General features: G+C 43.1%; 2 protein-coding genes across 4 annotated transcripts in view; one reads left to right on the top strand and one right to left on the bottom strand.

The window, feature by feature from the left end:
• The window catches only part of CDAN1 (codanin 1), a 34,251-nt gene extending 24,392 nt beyond the window's left edge, over positions 1-9,859 (top strand). The window contains exons 21-28 of one of the 3 annotated variants that reach the window (XM_033146008.1): positions 722-785; positions 1,380-1,458; positions 2,392-2,552; positions 3,604-3,711; positions 5,726-5,789; positions 6,403-6,605; positions 7,948-8,055; positions 9,121-9,859. In XM_033146008.1, the coding sequence (XP_033001899.1) occupies positions 722-785; positions 1,380-1,458; positions 2,392-2,552; positions 3,604-3,711; positions 5,726-5,789; positions 6,403-6,605; positions 7,948-8,055; positions 9,121-9,246 (913 nt within the window). In that variant the 3' untranslated portion in view covers positions 9,247-9,859. Of the gene's footprint in view, positions 1-721; positions 786-1,379; positions 1,459-2,391; positions 2,553-3,539; positions 3,712-5,725; positions 5,790-6,402; positions 6,606-7,947; positions 8,056-9,120 lie in introns of those variants that run through there. The other 2 variants (XR_004426411.1, XR_004426410.1) reach the window with 2 other exon arrangements.
• Positions 9,860-10,553: 694 nt separating this feature from the next.
• STARD9 (StAR related lipid transfer domain containing 9) overlaps positions 10,554-14,794 on the bottom strand; it is an 88,829-nt gene continuing 84,588 nt past the window's right edge. Inside the window, exons 31-33 of the mRNA XM_033145996.1 lie at positions 14,565-14,644; positions 13,875-14,033; positions 10,554-13,563 (exon numbers count right to left, since the gene is read on the bottom strand). Coding sequence (XP_033001887.1) covers positions 13,462-13,563; positions 13,875-14,033; positions 14,565-14,644 — 341 coding nt within the window. The 3' untranslated portion in view covers positions 10,554-13,461. The remainder of the gene's footprint in view (positions 13,564-13,874; positions 14,034-14,564; positions 14,645-14,794) is intronic.

The following is a 14,794-nucleotide window of genomic DNA, read 5'->3' as shown; positions in this document are numbered from 1 at the left end:
GCGCCCAGTATGTGGTCACTTCACTTTTCACCTTGGTATCAGCCAGGATAACTACTTAAGATCAAGTCACTGGCAGATTGGCTGTTTCCCCTCTGGCTTTCAGGTGTAGGTACAGTGGTACCTCGCAAGACGAATGCCTCGCGCAATGAAAAACTCGCTAGATGAAAGGGTTTTGCGATTTTTTTAGGTGACTCGCAAAATGAAATTTTCTATAGTCGTGACTCGCAAAACGAGGCATTCGTCTTGCGCGGTACCACTGTAAGCTGAAGCGCAAGTGAGAAGCAGGGCGAAGAGCTGGGAGTCGCTGCTGCTGCTGCTGGGGTGGCCGCCCTTTCCTCCCTCCGGCTCCGGCGGCGGAGCAGCGAGGTCGCGCCCTTCCCTCTTTTTTTTTGGTGGACTTTTTTTGGCCATAGGAACGCATTAATTAAATTTCAATGCATTCCTATGGGAAACCATGCTTCGCAAGACGAAATTATCGCAAAACGAAACAACTCGTGGAACAAATTAATTTCGTCTTGCGAGGTACCACTGTACCCAACTATAGAGGAGCTGAATAGGAAACTGTTCTGCTTGCAGTTACTCCCAGCAATTTGATTCCATTTGAATTCATATTCTGGGCTGCATCCCTGGGGGGACTAAAAATACACATTTTCTAATATTATGCCTTACATATAATGTTTTAGGTGCTGCTTTTTATAATGCCTGCTATGTACATCTACAGATTTTGCAGGAAGAAGGGCCCTGAGGCTGTGAAAATCTTGCTGCCAGAAGAGACATCTGCAGCAGTATGTATATTTTAGGATACTTGTCCTTTTTTCTGATGCTTTCTTTTTGCTTTTTCTACATTGGAAAATTGTGCTTTTTTTTCCACACGGTGACTTAAAAATGGCCAGAAGCAAAAAAAACTTCTGAACCTCATGATCATCTGACATTCGTTTTTTGCTAAAATGAACAAGCATATCAAACATTAAAGCTGTTTCTAAAATCTCAACATCCTCATTCAGTCAGTCACGTTAAAAGGAGGTGTGCTAGCTTTTAAGGCCCAAGTAGTGCTCCTCTGCATTTTTTCCAGCTAGAAAAAAAAAATGGTCCAATTGCCATATTGGGCCGTTCGAGGAACAGTTGTTCTATATTCCTCCCAATCAGCATTTTAGCAGCAGTTTGAGGAGCCAAAGCCAATCCCCATTTATCGTTTTAGCAGGATGGTGAGAGACCAAAATCAGTCCCTCGATTTTCATTCGAGGCTAATTTCCCATCTTATCTCTTGTGCTTGCTGCAGCTTTGTATTGATTTGTTGTGACTGCTGTTGATTGTGTATTCACAGCATTGAATGTAATCAGTGGAAATAACTATAAATCTCACCTGCTCTTCCACCCAAGGTTTTGAGTTGTGCATCAAATATTGCGGTGGGACTAGCTACCGAGAAGGCCTGCACTTGGCTCACCACCAACATCACAGGTAGGCTTTTCCACTGTTTCTACGTGCTTTATCCCTAGGTGCCAGTTGGTGGCTGTGGTAGAAAAGGCCTTTTCCCAGAATGAGTTGGTGTGCCTGCTGCATCTGTTTCTGAAAGAGGCAGATCTATGGTTCCCAGTTATCTTAAGTACTTTGGACCTCGTTTTTCAAAAGCCTAGCCATGGGCCCCCTACTTTTGAAAATGTTTTGTTGTGTGAATGGTGCTACCATGCCCTCCAATGTGTCCCAGCACAAAACTGGGATGTGTATCTTCCGGTCATGCTCCTACATAAGTCATGTGAGCTGTGCGAACGCCAAACGGGATGTCCCACACAGCTGATGGGTACATGCCACAGACCCCTCTGGGTGGGTATCGGCGTGCGACCGAAGGTCTACAGACCACCAATTGGGGAAACACTGCTTTAGATACATTGCATATGAGCTACTGCAGCTCTACACTCTGCATGGGGCTGCGTCTGGAAACTTGTTCAAAGCGTGGCAGCAAGGATGCTAACTGGAGCTGGGGGCGGGGAGCATGTTACTCAACTACTGAAACCACTGCATTGGCTACATGGTTGTTTCCAGGCCCAATTCAGAACTTTTGCAAGAGGGATCAGTCTCACGTTGGCAGTCTGCTGGCAGGGGAGTGAATGAGAAGCGGGTAACAGAAACAACTGAAAAAAGTGGCCCTATTTTGCTGCCTTTCAGCCCCTAACAGATTACCCCTGAGGGTAACCCAGAAAGGCTGCCCCCTCTTGTTCAGATAATGCTGCTTGAACTTTGCAGAGGTGAACTGCCATATGAATGCTGATATAAAAGGAGGAACCACATAAGGCTGGTGTGGGGAGGCATAGGTGGTTCTTTATTATGTAATGGGCGTCCAGTTTTCAGTGTGCATGGTGTGAAAGCGAGTGTACGTTTTGGTTCCTTTTACAGCCTTGATTAAGAGAGAAGTGAAGGCCACCTTCAGCCGCATGCTGAAAACGCAGGCGCTTTCTCTGCCCAGTACTAGCGAAGCTGCGCAGAAGAAGAAGGGGTGCTCCCCAGACTGTCAGCATCAGGCTGCATTCCCCTCGCAGATCATAAACGAAATCAAGGTATGAACCCGCCACTCTCTCCTCTTAACCTGTGTTGTTATTTTGGCTATTTATTAACAATATTTATATGCCTCCCAATGACAAAATTCTCTGGGTGGTTTACAGTAACAATAAAACCGTCAAATAAACAACGCAATACAGCTTAGAAATTAAATAAACAGATTTTAGATAAAAATAAAAAGGTTTTCACCTGGCACCAAAGGAGTTGCAGACGAGGCAGGCCAGGCGAGCCTCTCAAGTGAGAGCATTCAGCAACTGGGGTGTCACCACCCAAAAGGCCCTCTCCCCAGCAGCTGCCTGTGACACCTTACTTTGTGGGTGCAGACAAAGCAGGGCCTCCGAAGATCATCTGTGGGCCTGGGAGGGGATCCTTTAGGTCATGGTAGGGAACTTCCAGCCAGTGGGCCAGTCTTGGGTCTGCCAAGGCGGCCAGTTTGGCCCACGAGGCCATTTTCCTCAGAGACTGAAACGGGTGGGGGTTTTATCTGAAAGTCCTTTGCAAAAAAACTTCAAAGTAGCTGCCACCCCACCTTTAAAGGAGAATAGAGGTGGCTGCCAGGGCAAAGTGGCTTTGAAGCTGCAACAGGTTCCCAGCTGGCTGTTGGGCACTTGGAAACCCCACACATTTTGAGAGTTGGGTGGTTGCTGCCTGCCTGTCAATCATGCTGTGTCATTGATGATGCCATGTGACGTAACAGGTGGGTGGCACCACCCAACCACCAAATTTGGCCTGTAAGGCCAATCCTGATAAGGATCCGGTCTATGGAGGTTCTGTTTTAGGTAACCTGCTCCCATTAGTAATTCATTTGATGGCGAAAGCCACCACTCTCCCACCCCAAGCTTTTACTATGTGACATATTTCTAAGCATCCTTGTCTACAAGGCAGCTTATTTGATGGGGAAATGGGTGCGATAGCCCAGCCCTGTGCTGCCTTCCTTGCCGTTTCTCAGGCTTCAATGTGATATTTTGTCTTTTCCATATGGTTAGCAGAGCTCTCTAGGATTCCAGAACATATACGTGCATTCTGAGTCACAAATGCTGTTATATCTAGGATGTGCTGTGCCTTGCTGTCGGCCCAAGGAATGAGGATGAAGCAATCCAGTTTGTCGATTTGGAAAATTTGTTGGGAAGGCTGAGCCAGACCCTTGGATGCAGAAAGGTAGAAATGAGAGCATTACTTGCAGAATTATTTCTGATGTAGCATTTTATCGGCAGTGGAGATGTGGGGTGGGGGGAGAGAGAGAGAGAGGAGGGTGGGGGGAGCAGTGTTAATATATGTACTAGGTTGTTTTCACTTTTCCTAATTAACTTATGGTTTATATGTATACGAGAGTCATTTCTAAATTAAACCGCCCTCCTAAGGTTTACTTCTTAGGGAATTTGCTTGTAAATCATATGAAAGGCACATACATGTATTAGTTAACAGCCCCCCCCCCTTTAAAATATTTTTTATTGAAGATTTTCTTGATTTACAAAGGTATGTGCAATGTCTCTCTTGCATTTTTTTCCATGTAACATTTTTACAAATCAGATTCGTTTGTTGAGACATTAGGTGGGAAAGAGGTGGTCGGGATGGGGAGATGGGTGGGGTGACATTGTTTCTATTTTACTTAATATATATAGGGTTTGGTGTCAGCGGTTTGTGCAGGTTCTCTGTTGTTCGCTTGTGCTCCTTTGGTGGTGAGAGAGGTTGGGGTTGGCATAGGGTGTGGTTGTTTATTTGTGAGTGGGGTGGGTGAGTGTTTTTGATCAGGTTAGCCATATTGATTTGTATGCTGTTGGTAGATTTTTGTCATTGTCTTGTTGGGCTGTGTGTGTGATGAAGGGGAGCTATACTGGGGTGAAGGCGTCTTCTATTTGTCCCCGTGCCAGTTTCAGCTTACTGGTTAGTTTTTCTAGTAGGGCTGTTTCCCATACTACTTGGTACCATTGGTCCATGCTTACTCCTGACAGGTCTCTCCAGTGTCTGGTTATGATGTTTCTGGCTGATGAGAGTAGGTGGGTTATGAGTTCTTTGTGGTGTAAGTGGGCATTGTTGTCTTGGAAGATGTTTAGTAAGACCAATTCTGGGGTGATTTCTAGTACTTGCTTGGTTATCTTGCATAGTTCTCGTATGGTTGTTGTCCAGAATAGTTGGGTTTTGGGGCACTCCCACCACATGTGGAGGCATGTGCCTGTGGAGCTGCACCCTCTACAGCATTTTGGTGAGATTCCTGGGTGTATTAGCACTAGTTTTCTTGGTGTTAGGTACCATCTGTAGGTTAGTTTCAGGGTGAATTCTTTTCTTTTCATTGATATGGATTTAAAGGGGGGTTTCGACCACATTCTGGTCCATTGGGTGGGGTTGATTTCATATCCTATGTCATCACTCTCATTGTTTTTTGTTTGCATGTAGGGAGTTCGTGGGATTTTTGAGTAGTATTTTGTATATTGCAGATACCATCCCTCTGCCGTGTCCCTTTGTCGTTAGGATGAGGTTTTCGAAGGTTGTCAGGGATCTAGTTGCTGCTGATTTAAGAGGGCATGTAATTGGTGTTGTGCTAACCAGGGCATTTGGGTGTCTTCTAGTTTGCCCTGTATTTCTTGTATTGACAAAGGTTTGTTATTTTTATAAAAGTCTATTAGGCGATACAGGCCTTTGGTTTGCCAGGTTTTTATTTGGAGGTTTTGTGCTGCCTGGTGGAATAATGGGTGGTAGGCCAGGGGAATTAGTGGGGATAGGGTTGGGGATAGTTTGCCTGATTCTGTTTTCCATGCTTTGAACATGGTTTGTGCGTACCTGTTAAGTGTTGTGGGAATTTTCCTTAGTTTGTTTGGGAGGAGTGGGTAGGCTGTGGTGCAGATATTTTCAAATTTGTCCCGCTCTAGGTGTATCCATTGTTTTGTCTCATCTTCTAGTATATATGGGATTATATGGCGTATTTGGTTGGCATTGTAATATGCTTCTATGTTGGGGATTCCCCATCCTAGCTTTCCCCCTTTTATCCACTAGGAAAGACTCAAACCCCCTGCTGGCCTGTATATAAAGCCATAGCTGTGCATGTCTTCGTAATTGCTTGCAATACTTGAATACTCAAAATGCGAAGTGTTTGATAAGATGGCAGCCTCAGATACGTTCTCTGTACCTGTGAAAGCATTTCTTCGTAGTCAGCTTTCAGCTTTGTGTTTTTCAGTTCATATGCCCAGCGTCAGAGCAGCAACTGGCCACGTGCACAGTAGAGCTGGCTTCCCTTCTAGGTAAGAGCTGTAATTCTTATCCCTGTTCCTCTTCCCTTCAATCTTAATTAGACCATCTCATTTTGGAGGAGTGGCTGTCCTGAATGGTATCAAACCATCAAGGCTTGCTTGCTTATGTATTTATTTTCTATACCCCTCTTATCCAAGAATCATCTGGTTTACAATATAAAAACACAAAAATACATACTATAGTAACAAAATATAATAAGCAACCCACCCCTCCCCCGGCCATAGATTGTTTAATTAGCAATAAATGCACCAGTTGACTTCCATTGGAGACAGCATTCCACAAATGGGAAGCCACCAGAGAAAAGGCCTGTGTTGCCACCCTCTGGACTTCTCATGGATGAGGCACACAAAGAAGAGCCTCAGATGATGATAGCAGAGTCCAGGCATGATCCCACATTAGTATTGGTGGAAGCTGAGTTCATTTGTTAGCTGTGAAGGTCTCCTAAACCGAGAAGGCTCACCCCATACCCTGGAGGTTCCTGAAGCCCTTCTCCTCTGTGCGTGGATGGAAAGAGTTGCCACCATCATGATATGATTTCACTTTTTCAGAATTAAAAATAACTCGCATGAATAAGTCCAGCATTTCTATCTCAGTTGCTTCTAGTTTCAGATCGTGTTCCTATCCATGGGCTGACCTTCCCAGCCCCAAAGAAGCAGGAGCAGCGGCAAGCAAAGAACCGCTTCATCTCTAGCCTTCTGAAGTCCCTGCTCTCCATCTGGAAAGAAGACTTTGAGGCACCTGTACCCTTGCAGCTGATCTTCAGTAGGAAAAATGCTGCCTACCTTGCAGAAAACAAACAGGACAAGGTGAGGGGCTTCTGAGCGCTTTCAAAGCCACTTGCTCAACCCCCTTGGGCTCCTTATGTTTGGCATAATCCTACGTAAGATTGGGGAGTGCTTGGCTTTCACCGTTCAGTGAAAGAGGAAAGTTGTCACATACTGTTTCTGCAAAGGTGCCAGTGAGAGATATAGGTAAAAGCATGTGGAAATGAGTATTTAGTTCAGGGATTGCCAAGCTGGCACCAGTGAAGGTCTTATTGGCCACCAGGTTGACAACCCTTGAGAGTTTATTGACTTTCTTTTTTGGGGGACGACGACAACTGGTAGACACTTACTTTGCCTGGTAGGGGCGTGACAGACATCCTCATTTCCAATGGGTGCTGGATTAACGTCATCACTATTTAGAGTTAATTTCTCCCTGTATTCCCAAAGCAGAGGTCTTATAGCATTAACTCTTTGCGGTGGCGTTCTTATTTACCGGCAGCAAGATGTTACAAGGATGAACCACAAAAGCTTTGTGGTTACTGTTGCAAGGCACAATACTTGGTTTCAAATAGACACTCTTAATAGAGATGTTCAATAACTGTCTTAACACTGTAATCCTGTTACTGGTTAATGTAAGTTCTTTGTAGAACAGTTTATTGGTTTACGGCTATCCCTAAAACCCATCTAGCCCCTCCTGCAGTCCTAGCCTTTTCTTCACTTAGGTAGATTTTAAATCGTATGGCTGTACTGTTATATCCTGCCCTGGGAGTTTACAGTGAAGGGCAGGTAAGAAATCCTGTAATAAATATAAATAAATAAATGGACAAACTGAGGTGGTGATCCTGCCTTCCTGTGTTCTGCCTCTTCCATCTTCCTCTGCCTGGTCCCAGGGAAGTTTCAGAATCCTCAGGAGTTCATGTTGGGAGCATGATATACCTCCAGGCTTTTAGATGGATGAACTTGTTATTGGTGGAACACTTTATTCCTTCCAAAGGTCAACAATTAGTAGCATTTCATCTAGGGGAAAAGCATAGGATCTAATTTGGAACTTTTGACTAGCGGGAGAAACAGCTGCAGGCTTCCGTGCAAGACAGCTTCATGGCATTTGTGCCTTGCCAGCTGGGTTTGTTCTTGTCCTGCCCCTTCCAAGCCATCAGTTGGCAAATGTGATTAGGCAGTGTGCCTTTCTGGTGTGAAATTGCCCTCACAATTTTAGGTAGGAGAGATGTGGCTTTTGTTTCTTAGCGTTGTGCCTGGTGTATGATTTCATGCAACTGTTTCCTTGATGTATCAGGCAGTATTTTCATTTAAGCAGGATTTTAATCACAAGGAAGTTCATTGGCATATTACTTGGAGGCCTTGATGCTCCCTGTTTCTTTTGCAGTGGGATTTGTTCTTGTTCATGCTTCGTGGTCTTGTTGAGCATGGCTTAATGGCAGATACGGAGATACAGTGCTGTTTGCATGACCTCCAAAAACTGCCTTGGCCTTCAGTAAGTATGCCCATTTCAGGTTTTTTTTTTTGGGGGGGGGGGTTCAGAGCAGTTAACACACAAACACTTTACTTCTCATTTCCCTTATTCCAGCTGTGGCAGCTACAGACTGAGCTCATGTAACTCCTTGCTGACTAAATGACTATCAGTTTGTTTCTTGGGCTGAATCCAAGGTGCTGTCTTTGACTGTTTAAAACCCTAAACCAGGGGTTGGGAGCCTGTGGACCCTCCTAGGTGTTGCTGGATTTCTGTTTCAGTGAGCCGCAGCCAGTATGGCCAATAGTTAGGGATGAAAGGAGTTGTAGTCCAACATCTGGAGAGCCACAGGTTCCCCACTCATGTCTCCAAACACCTGGTTTCAGGATGGTTTATGGGACTATCGCTTTGGATTCTACCACCATGTGTAGTGAGAGCATCCTCCAGAAATAGGTGCCATCATGGAAAAATCTACCTCCTAGCAATCCCTCTCAAGATCTGCCAGGTCCAGTGTTGCAATCTTCAGGTGGATAGCGAAAGACTACTTTAGAAGACTTGGCGTTTAGTTTTTCCTGTATATTTAAAACAGTCTACATCTCTCTGCTTGTCAGCTCATTGTAGTATTTTATGTTACGGTAATTACCTGTATAAGCCACTTTGCAGTTGAAAGGCAGCCCATACATTTTAATTGAAAATACTGTCTCACTTCAGCCTACATAAAAGTTTCTAATTTTTCCCCCAGTTCCCATGGAACTAGAAATTAAGAGGAACAAACTGATGTAAAGGCACAGGGACCACACCAAAGTAAGAGTGCTGTATGCTGCCAATTTATTTATTTAGAAAGCAATTATGCTGTACTTCAGTGAAAGCCCTCCATGTACAGTAAAGTAATAAAAGCAGTCAGTATAAATGACTAAAGGAATACAACAGCAGCAGCAGCAATAGCACTCATGGGCAGTGTTAACAGGACAGCTTGCAAGCATAGTGATTAGCTCTGCTAAGGCTTGTTATGAACCATCTCTAAATTATCCAAAGAATTGCATATTCCTCTCGCCAATTCAAATTTTGCTCTGCATTTTTTTTCCACAGGACTTCTCCAAGGAACTAGAAGCACTGTTACGAATATTTATTTCTGAGGAGTGCATTACAGAACCAAAGACCCTGCCTTGTGAATTGGTGGGGCAATCTAGAGGCCCCGTAGCAGCACAAAGCTAGCACAGGCATGCTTTAAAGCGGCTGAAATCGTTCATCACTTCCTGGCTTTGGTTGCACGTGGGCATTACTGTGTAGCTCCTTGGTCTTCTGCAAATAATGCCCAGATGTTTCAAGGGGAACAGTGTTGAAAAAGGAGCCATTTTATGCACCTTAATCAGAATTGCAGGAGCAAGTCAATGTTTCTGCATGCGACAGCATATAGGGTTTAGACCTAGGGCAGCAATGGGGATCCCATGGCCCTCCAGATATTGTTGGACTTAAACTTCCATTAGGCCCAGCCAGCATGGTCAGTTGTCAAGGATTATGGGAGTCCAGCAGCAGCTGGAGACCAGAGGCTCATTCCTGTTCGGGAGTGTTGGAAGATCCTGGAATCTGAACAGATGTATAATAGACTCCTAGAAGTCTGAGGATTCTTACTTAGGAAATTCTCAGTTCTAGTAATGTTCATGTGTGGCCTTTGGGGCAGTACTCTAATGTAAGACTTCTATTTATCAAGAACTCAAGTTTGAAAAATTTTAAATCCTTTTCTCCTTTTAAAAGGTCAAATCATGTCTTAAAACACAACAATTTCCCAAGCATTGGCTTGTGGGTTTTTATGAGTGTTTGCTCATAAAGTAGAAATATTTTAGTTCAGTATGTGTTTTTTTTAAAAAAATAATAATGAAGGAAGTTTTTCTTTTATTAGAGAAACAGCTTTAAGTGGCAGCATTTAATGAAATATTTTCCTTTTTTGATAGAATGCTCTGAAGGACTGCAGAGTTGGAAACTCTGGCATTCCAGCATGTTTTAAAAGACAATCCTTTCTTGGGTGTGCTCTATAACTTTGTAGACTTGCCTATAAAAACGGACATTTCCAGTGAGCTGTGGCCCCCCTTCCTTTATTCTTGCACCACATACTTTTTCTTCAGGAGTCCTGCTTGTCTTTTACTTTATTAAAAAGTAATTAATAAAATGATTGCATATGCCCCAATTGTTTGTTCTTTATCCTTTGTATAGCTATTTCAACAAATTTCACGAATCCTCTAGATGAGGGCATCGCTTACTATATAACAAATTCTTCAATTTAGGCTACTTGAATGTTACTGATATTGATCCAAGGAAGAGCTTTGTGGAAAACATAAATTAAGGGTGCCTGTAGCTAAACCATTAACATTATGCTGTTGATATATTAACAGTGTCTGGAACAAGGCAAACAGGAAGACTGATGAAAGAGATTTATGGAGGGGAAGCGGGGCGCTAGCTTAGCAACATCTCTTGATGCATAGCCTATTCAAAATAGGCCAGGAAATAATGGAGCTTTTCTGCCATTTCCATATATACAAAATTATTTTTATTGTGAGGATATGAAAATAGCAATCTTGGTTAAAAGCAGATATGAGCGAAAGATATGGTACAGTAACTGAGTATATTTCCCCCCACATTCAATAGAAGATTTCACAGAAAATAGTTTTGCCTCACTTTAAGACTATTCTTCTCATTCTAGGCATTCACAGGTACCACAGTGTTATAGTTGCAAAAGAAACCAGTTATTATATAAATAGTACTTTTGAAGTATCAAGTATTTCTAAAAAGCATACATTAATCGAATACCTGGAAAAATAATAATTAGCTTCAGCATATAAAACCATATATAAATAACTTAATTTGTAAACATAGAAAAACTGTGTGCAATTATAAAAATAAACATCTGATGCACTGTACAATAAGACATTATCCTTCAATAGGCACCATCTGTGTTGAGAGTAGAGTCCATCTTAGATGTTGTTCCTGCTAAAGCTGTTTGGTTCGTTAACAGAGTGCCATGTCCAAAAAAATTAAAAAGAAACTAATGTAGCAAATACTTGGCCAGTGATTGGAAATATCTCCTAAAATATGTTGCTAGTTCCCTCTTAAATTATGTGATTGCTGGTACTGTGGGCAATTTACAGAATACCCCCCACCCCACCCCCAACACAAATAATTATAGGCAATGCTAAGCTGGTGTTCTTGATTCTGCAGATCATTTCCAGTTTCAATTGCCTCACAGGATTTCCGTAATACTGTATTTGGCATATTTCACCAAACTCTTTTTTACCAAATGGAATTTCTGTGCTTTGATTTCTTGATAACTGTAATAGCATCATCGATGCTGACGGGTTAACAATCCTATCCCTGTTTATTCTGAAGCAAACCCTATTAGAGTCAACGTAAGTGTCTTGAAGTAACTGTGCATTGGACAACAGCTTCAGTTGTGGCACTAAGAGCTTTTCTACACAACCAGCAGCTATGGTAAATGAAAGTTGTGAAATTACTGAAATTTGAAGCAGAGTACCACTCCTATTTTTTGAAAACACGGGAGTGCTAGGCTCCAGCCAGCACCATCCCAGAGCACAAGGCACGTCTACCAATCGGGGCAGGAAGGGGATTGTCCCTCTTCCCCACGCTTCTGCCACAGCAGGAAGGAGTTAAAGAAACACTATGGTGCCGGTACACAACTACTTGGGATTACTATATAGCAGTTATCAAGCTTACTTATTAAGCTCACATACAAACAGTGTATGCAAACAGCCTTAGTCTTTGCCTCGTTTCTGTTGTGAGAAACAAGAGGTTCACTTAATTAGCTAGAGAAGTATTGCAGCAAAGGGGAGAAAGCTCATGGTCCTGTTAACTCACATGGAATGCTGCAAACATGTTCCGAGCAGTGAAAAGTTCTAAGAAAACTGCTCGAGAAGCAAGCTCCTAATGGACAAAAAGCAGGCTGGCAGAAAATGATGCAATAGCTATAATACGATGCCATTGTACTACTTGCTTGCTAGGAGTCTATTTTTAGAAACAACCTGAATCAAGTTGTCTACACCTTCACATGAAGAAAACATGCTTTTGGACACTATAGAGTAAGTTGGGGGGGGGCTGGGAAAGCGAATGCTAATGCTATTCCTTCACTACGAACAATTGGAGTGGAACAAATCATAACGTGATTTATTTGATATAATTGGGTTTGATGGGTTACTGCAGACGAGACGTTGAGCAGCAGAAAGTGCAGTTACGTAATAAAGAGGAAGGAGTCATGGGGAATACCGATAAGCATGGTGGAGCTGGGAGCAGAGCAAGAAAAACTCTCGCTCAGGCCTGTGCAGAGGGGGCAGGCAGCTAGGTACCCTCGCCCTTGGAGGGCTAAGTCAGCCAGGGAGCCCCACCAGGGACTGGCTGGTTTTTGTTTATCACTTTATGCTTTCCCAGCCCCGGACCTCAGACAAGCTCTGCATGGGCTTGCTTCCACTGACCCCTAAAATCAAATTCATCTTGGTAGGGCAAGCATCTTAGTGAATTCGCCCTGCTCTGATCTTATCTTCACAATAATTTAACCTGCTGCTGATACAGAGATTTGATGAGTTTTTAATCTAATGGCTTCACTAGAGAATGTATAAGAAGTTTCTATTCATAAGTAAAGAGCAGTTGGTGCTCTACAGTAGACTAGTCCCTGTTCTTGTGTTGAGCTGTTGGTTTGGTGTGGCTCAACCCCTTAGGCTTGTGGCGCAGTGATCCCGAAGTAGAACAGCGTGTCTCTTCCTGAGTTATGGTTCTGACTGAGGGCAAGCAGTGACCACATGAGCTATCACACCAACCACTCTTGTTGAATGCCTGGAACTTGGTATACCCTCACTTCCCCTGGACAGGACTGGAAATTTATCCCATCAGTAAGCTGACATTGTACAATGATTACTACAATGCATTCTTCATTCACAAGTACCCTTGTGTTCAGGCACTCTGCAAAGGACATTACAGTAGTTTTGCTTCAGTGGTGAAGTGCTCCTTTAAAATAAACGTATCACTAAGTTTCAAGTTTTTTTACATGGCTTACAGCATCAGCAGTCTTCCAATAGTCTGAATGAAGAAAGTTTTCAACTGAAAACTGCTAGTGGTTACAAGAAGGCTTTCGCCTGCCAATGTTGGTAGTCTGCAAAAGGAACACTTTTCACTTGGCCATTGTTTCTGTTGAAGTTGCATTTCTCTAAAAGGCTGAATGGGAAAACTCAGCCGAACGACAGGTGCTTCATCAAGGTTTGGTCTCTGATTGCCATATCGAAAGCAGGTGCTCCTTAGTGGTTTTGTGTTGTGCAGTGAGCTTTCCTAGGATTTCTTTTGTCCTCCCATTTTTGAGCTGTCTAGAAAACAAGTTCTGGCATTGCTGGTATCTTACATTTTGAGTTTGTGGACAATGCATACCACACATACCTAACCAGCCAGAAAGTGGCCAAGCCTAGCAATCACCAAAGGCTGTCGCTTGGCAATGGAGCTCAGAAGCCTTGCAGGGATGGCTGGGGCACCAAGGTCAACCTGAAGCAGCAATAAAAGAAAGCTTTGTCAGTAAGCGTTGAGAGTTCATTTCAAGCGCTTCTGTAGAAACATGCCAAATTTGTATCCTCTGCAGTGAGATGGGAAAGGCTAGCTGAAGGAGGTTGCATTTGTCAGGCCGGTAGAAAATGGATCAGTAGAAGCCCCCTTCACATGTTCCAACAAACGTGTTAAATTATAAACAGCTGCTACATGCATGGGCTTCGCGCTGCCAGCATCCAGAACACAATCATCCTTCCTTAGGTTCCCAAGCATGCTAGACTTGTAGTTTCTAGATCTGCACAGACACTTACCTGTACCATGTAGATAACTTTAGTGATATCTTTTCCATTCACCATATCAGGCTCTAATATCCAAGCACTGGGCAAAATCTCCCCTCGTACCATATCTTTACAAGGACGAGGCATTGATTCTTCATACACAGATTGAATGGCCAGGATGCACACATTATCCTGGATACAAAGAAATCAGAATAAAGAGCTACCCTGAGAAAAACCCAGTAGGCGCAATTTCATCACAATCAGTCTGATTTGAGTCACTGGAAATAATCACTACAATTTCATAGAATAGAATCATAGAGTTGGAAGAGACCACAAGGGCCATCCAGTCCAACCCCCTGCCAAGCAGGAAACACCATTTGAGTCACTGGATTTGTGTCCAACCACCCATGTGTAGCATGGGATCCAAAATGGTAATTATTGATTAAATTTATGGAATTACCTATCAACAGATAAACCAAAACCCATAACATAGCAAAAAACAATAAGCCCCCAAACAAAAGAGTTAATTGCAATAGAGAGCATAAAAAAGTTCAGATGTAACACACAATTAAAATGCTATGGTAAATAAAAAGCTATTCACAAAAAATATCATCGTTGCAGTGATATTGTATGAAAGGTGTCCCAACTGTCATCACAAAACTAGTTTTCTTTATTTTTCTTATACTGTGTTGGGTGAGTATTATTGAGCATTGATATAGTTACCTCTTTGGCTTCTACAGAGATGCAGCAGAAGTCTCTTGGTTGCTTCTGGTAGCACAAAGAAACGTCACTCACCACGTACACTGGAATTAAATCCATAGAGTAGAAATGAGAACCATTTCCCCATTCATTTAGGCAGACTTCAGTCAGACTTCACATTAAAAAATACAGCACTTGGAGGATTAACCTAGCTGTTCTCCCAGCTGCTTGTTCCCATGATGCAGCAAACATGT

The sequence above is a fragment of the Lacerta agilis genome, chromosome 1 (genome assembly GCF_009819535.1).
Source record: "Lacerta agilis isolate rLacAgi1 chromosome 1, rLacAgi1.pri, whole genome shotgun sequence".
Classification (NCBI taxonomy): domain Eukaryota; kingdom Metazoa; phylum Chordata; class Lepidosauria; order Squamata; family Lacertidae; genus Lacerta; species Lacerta agilis.
The sequence above is the reverse complement of the archived record's forward strand: the minus strand, read 5'-3'. Positions and strand labels throughout refer to the sequence as shown.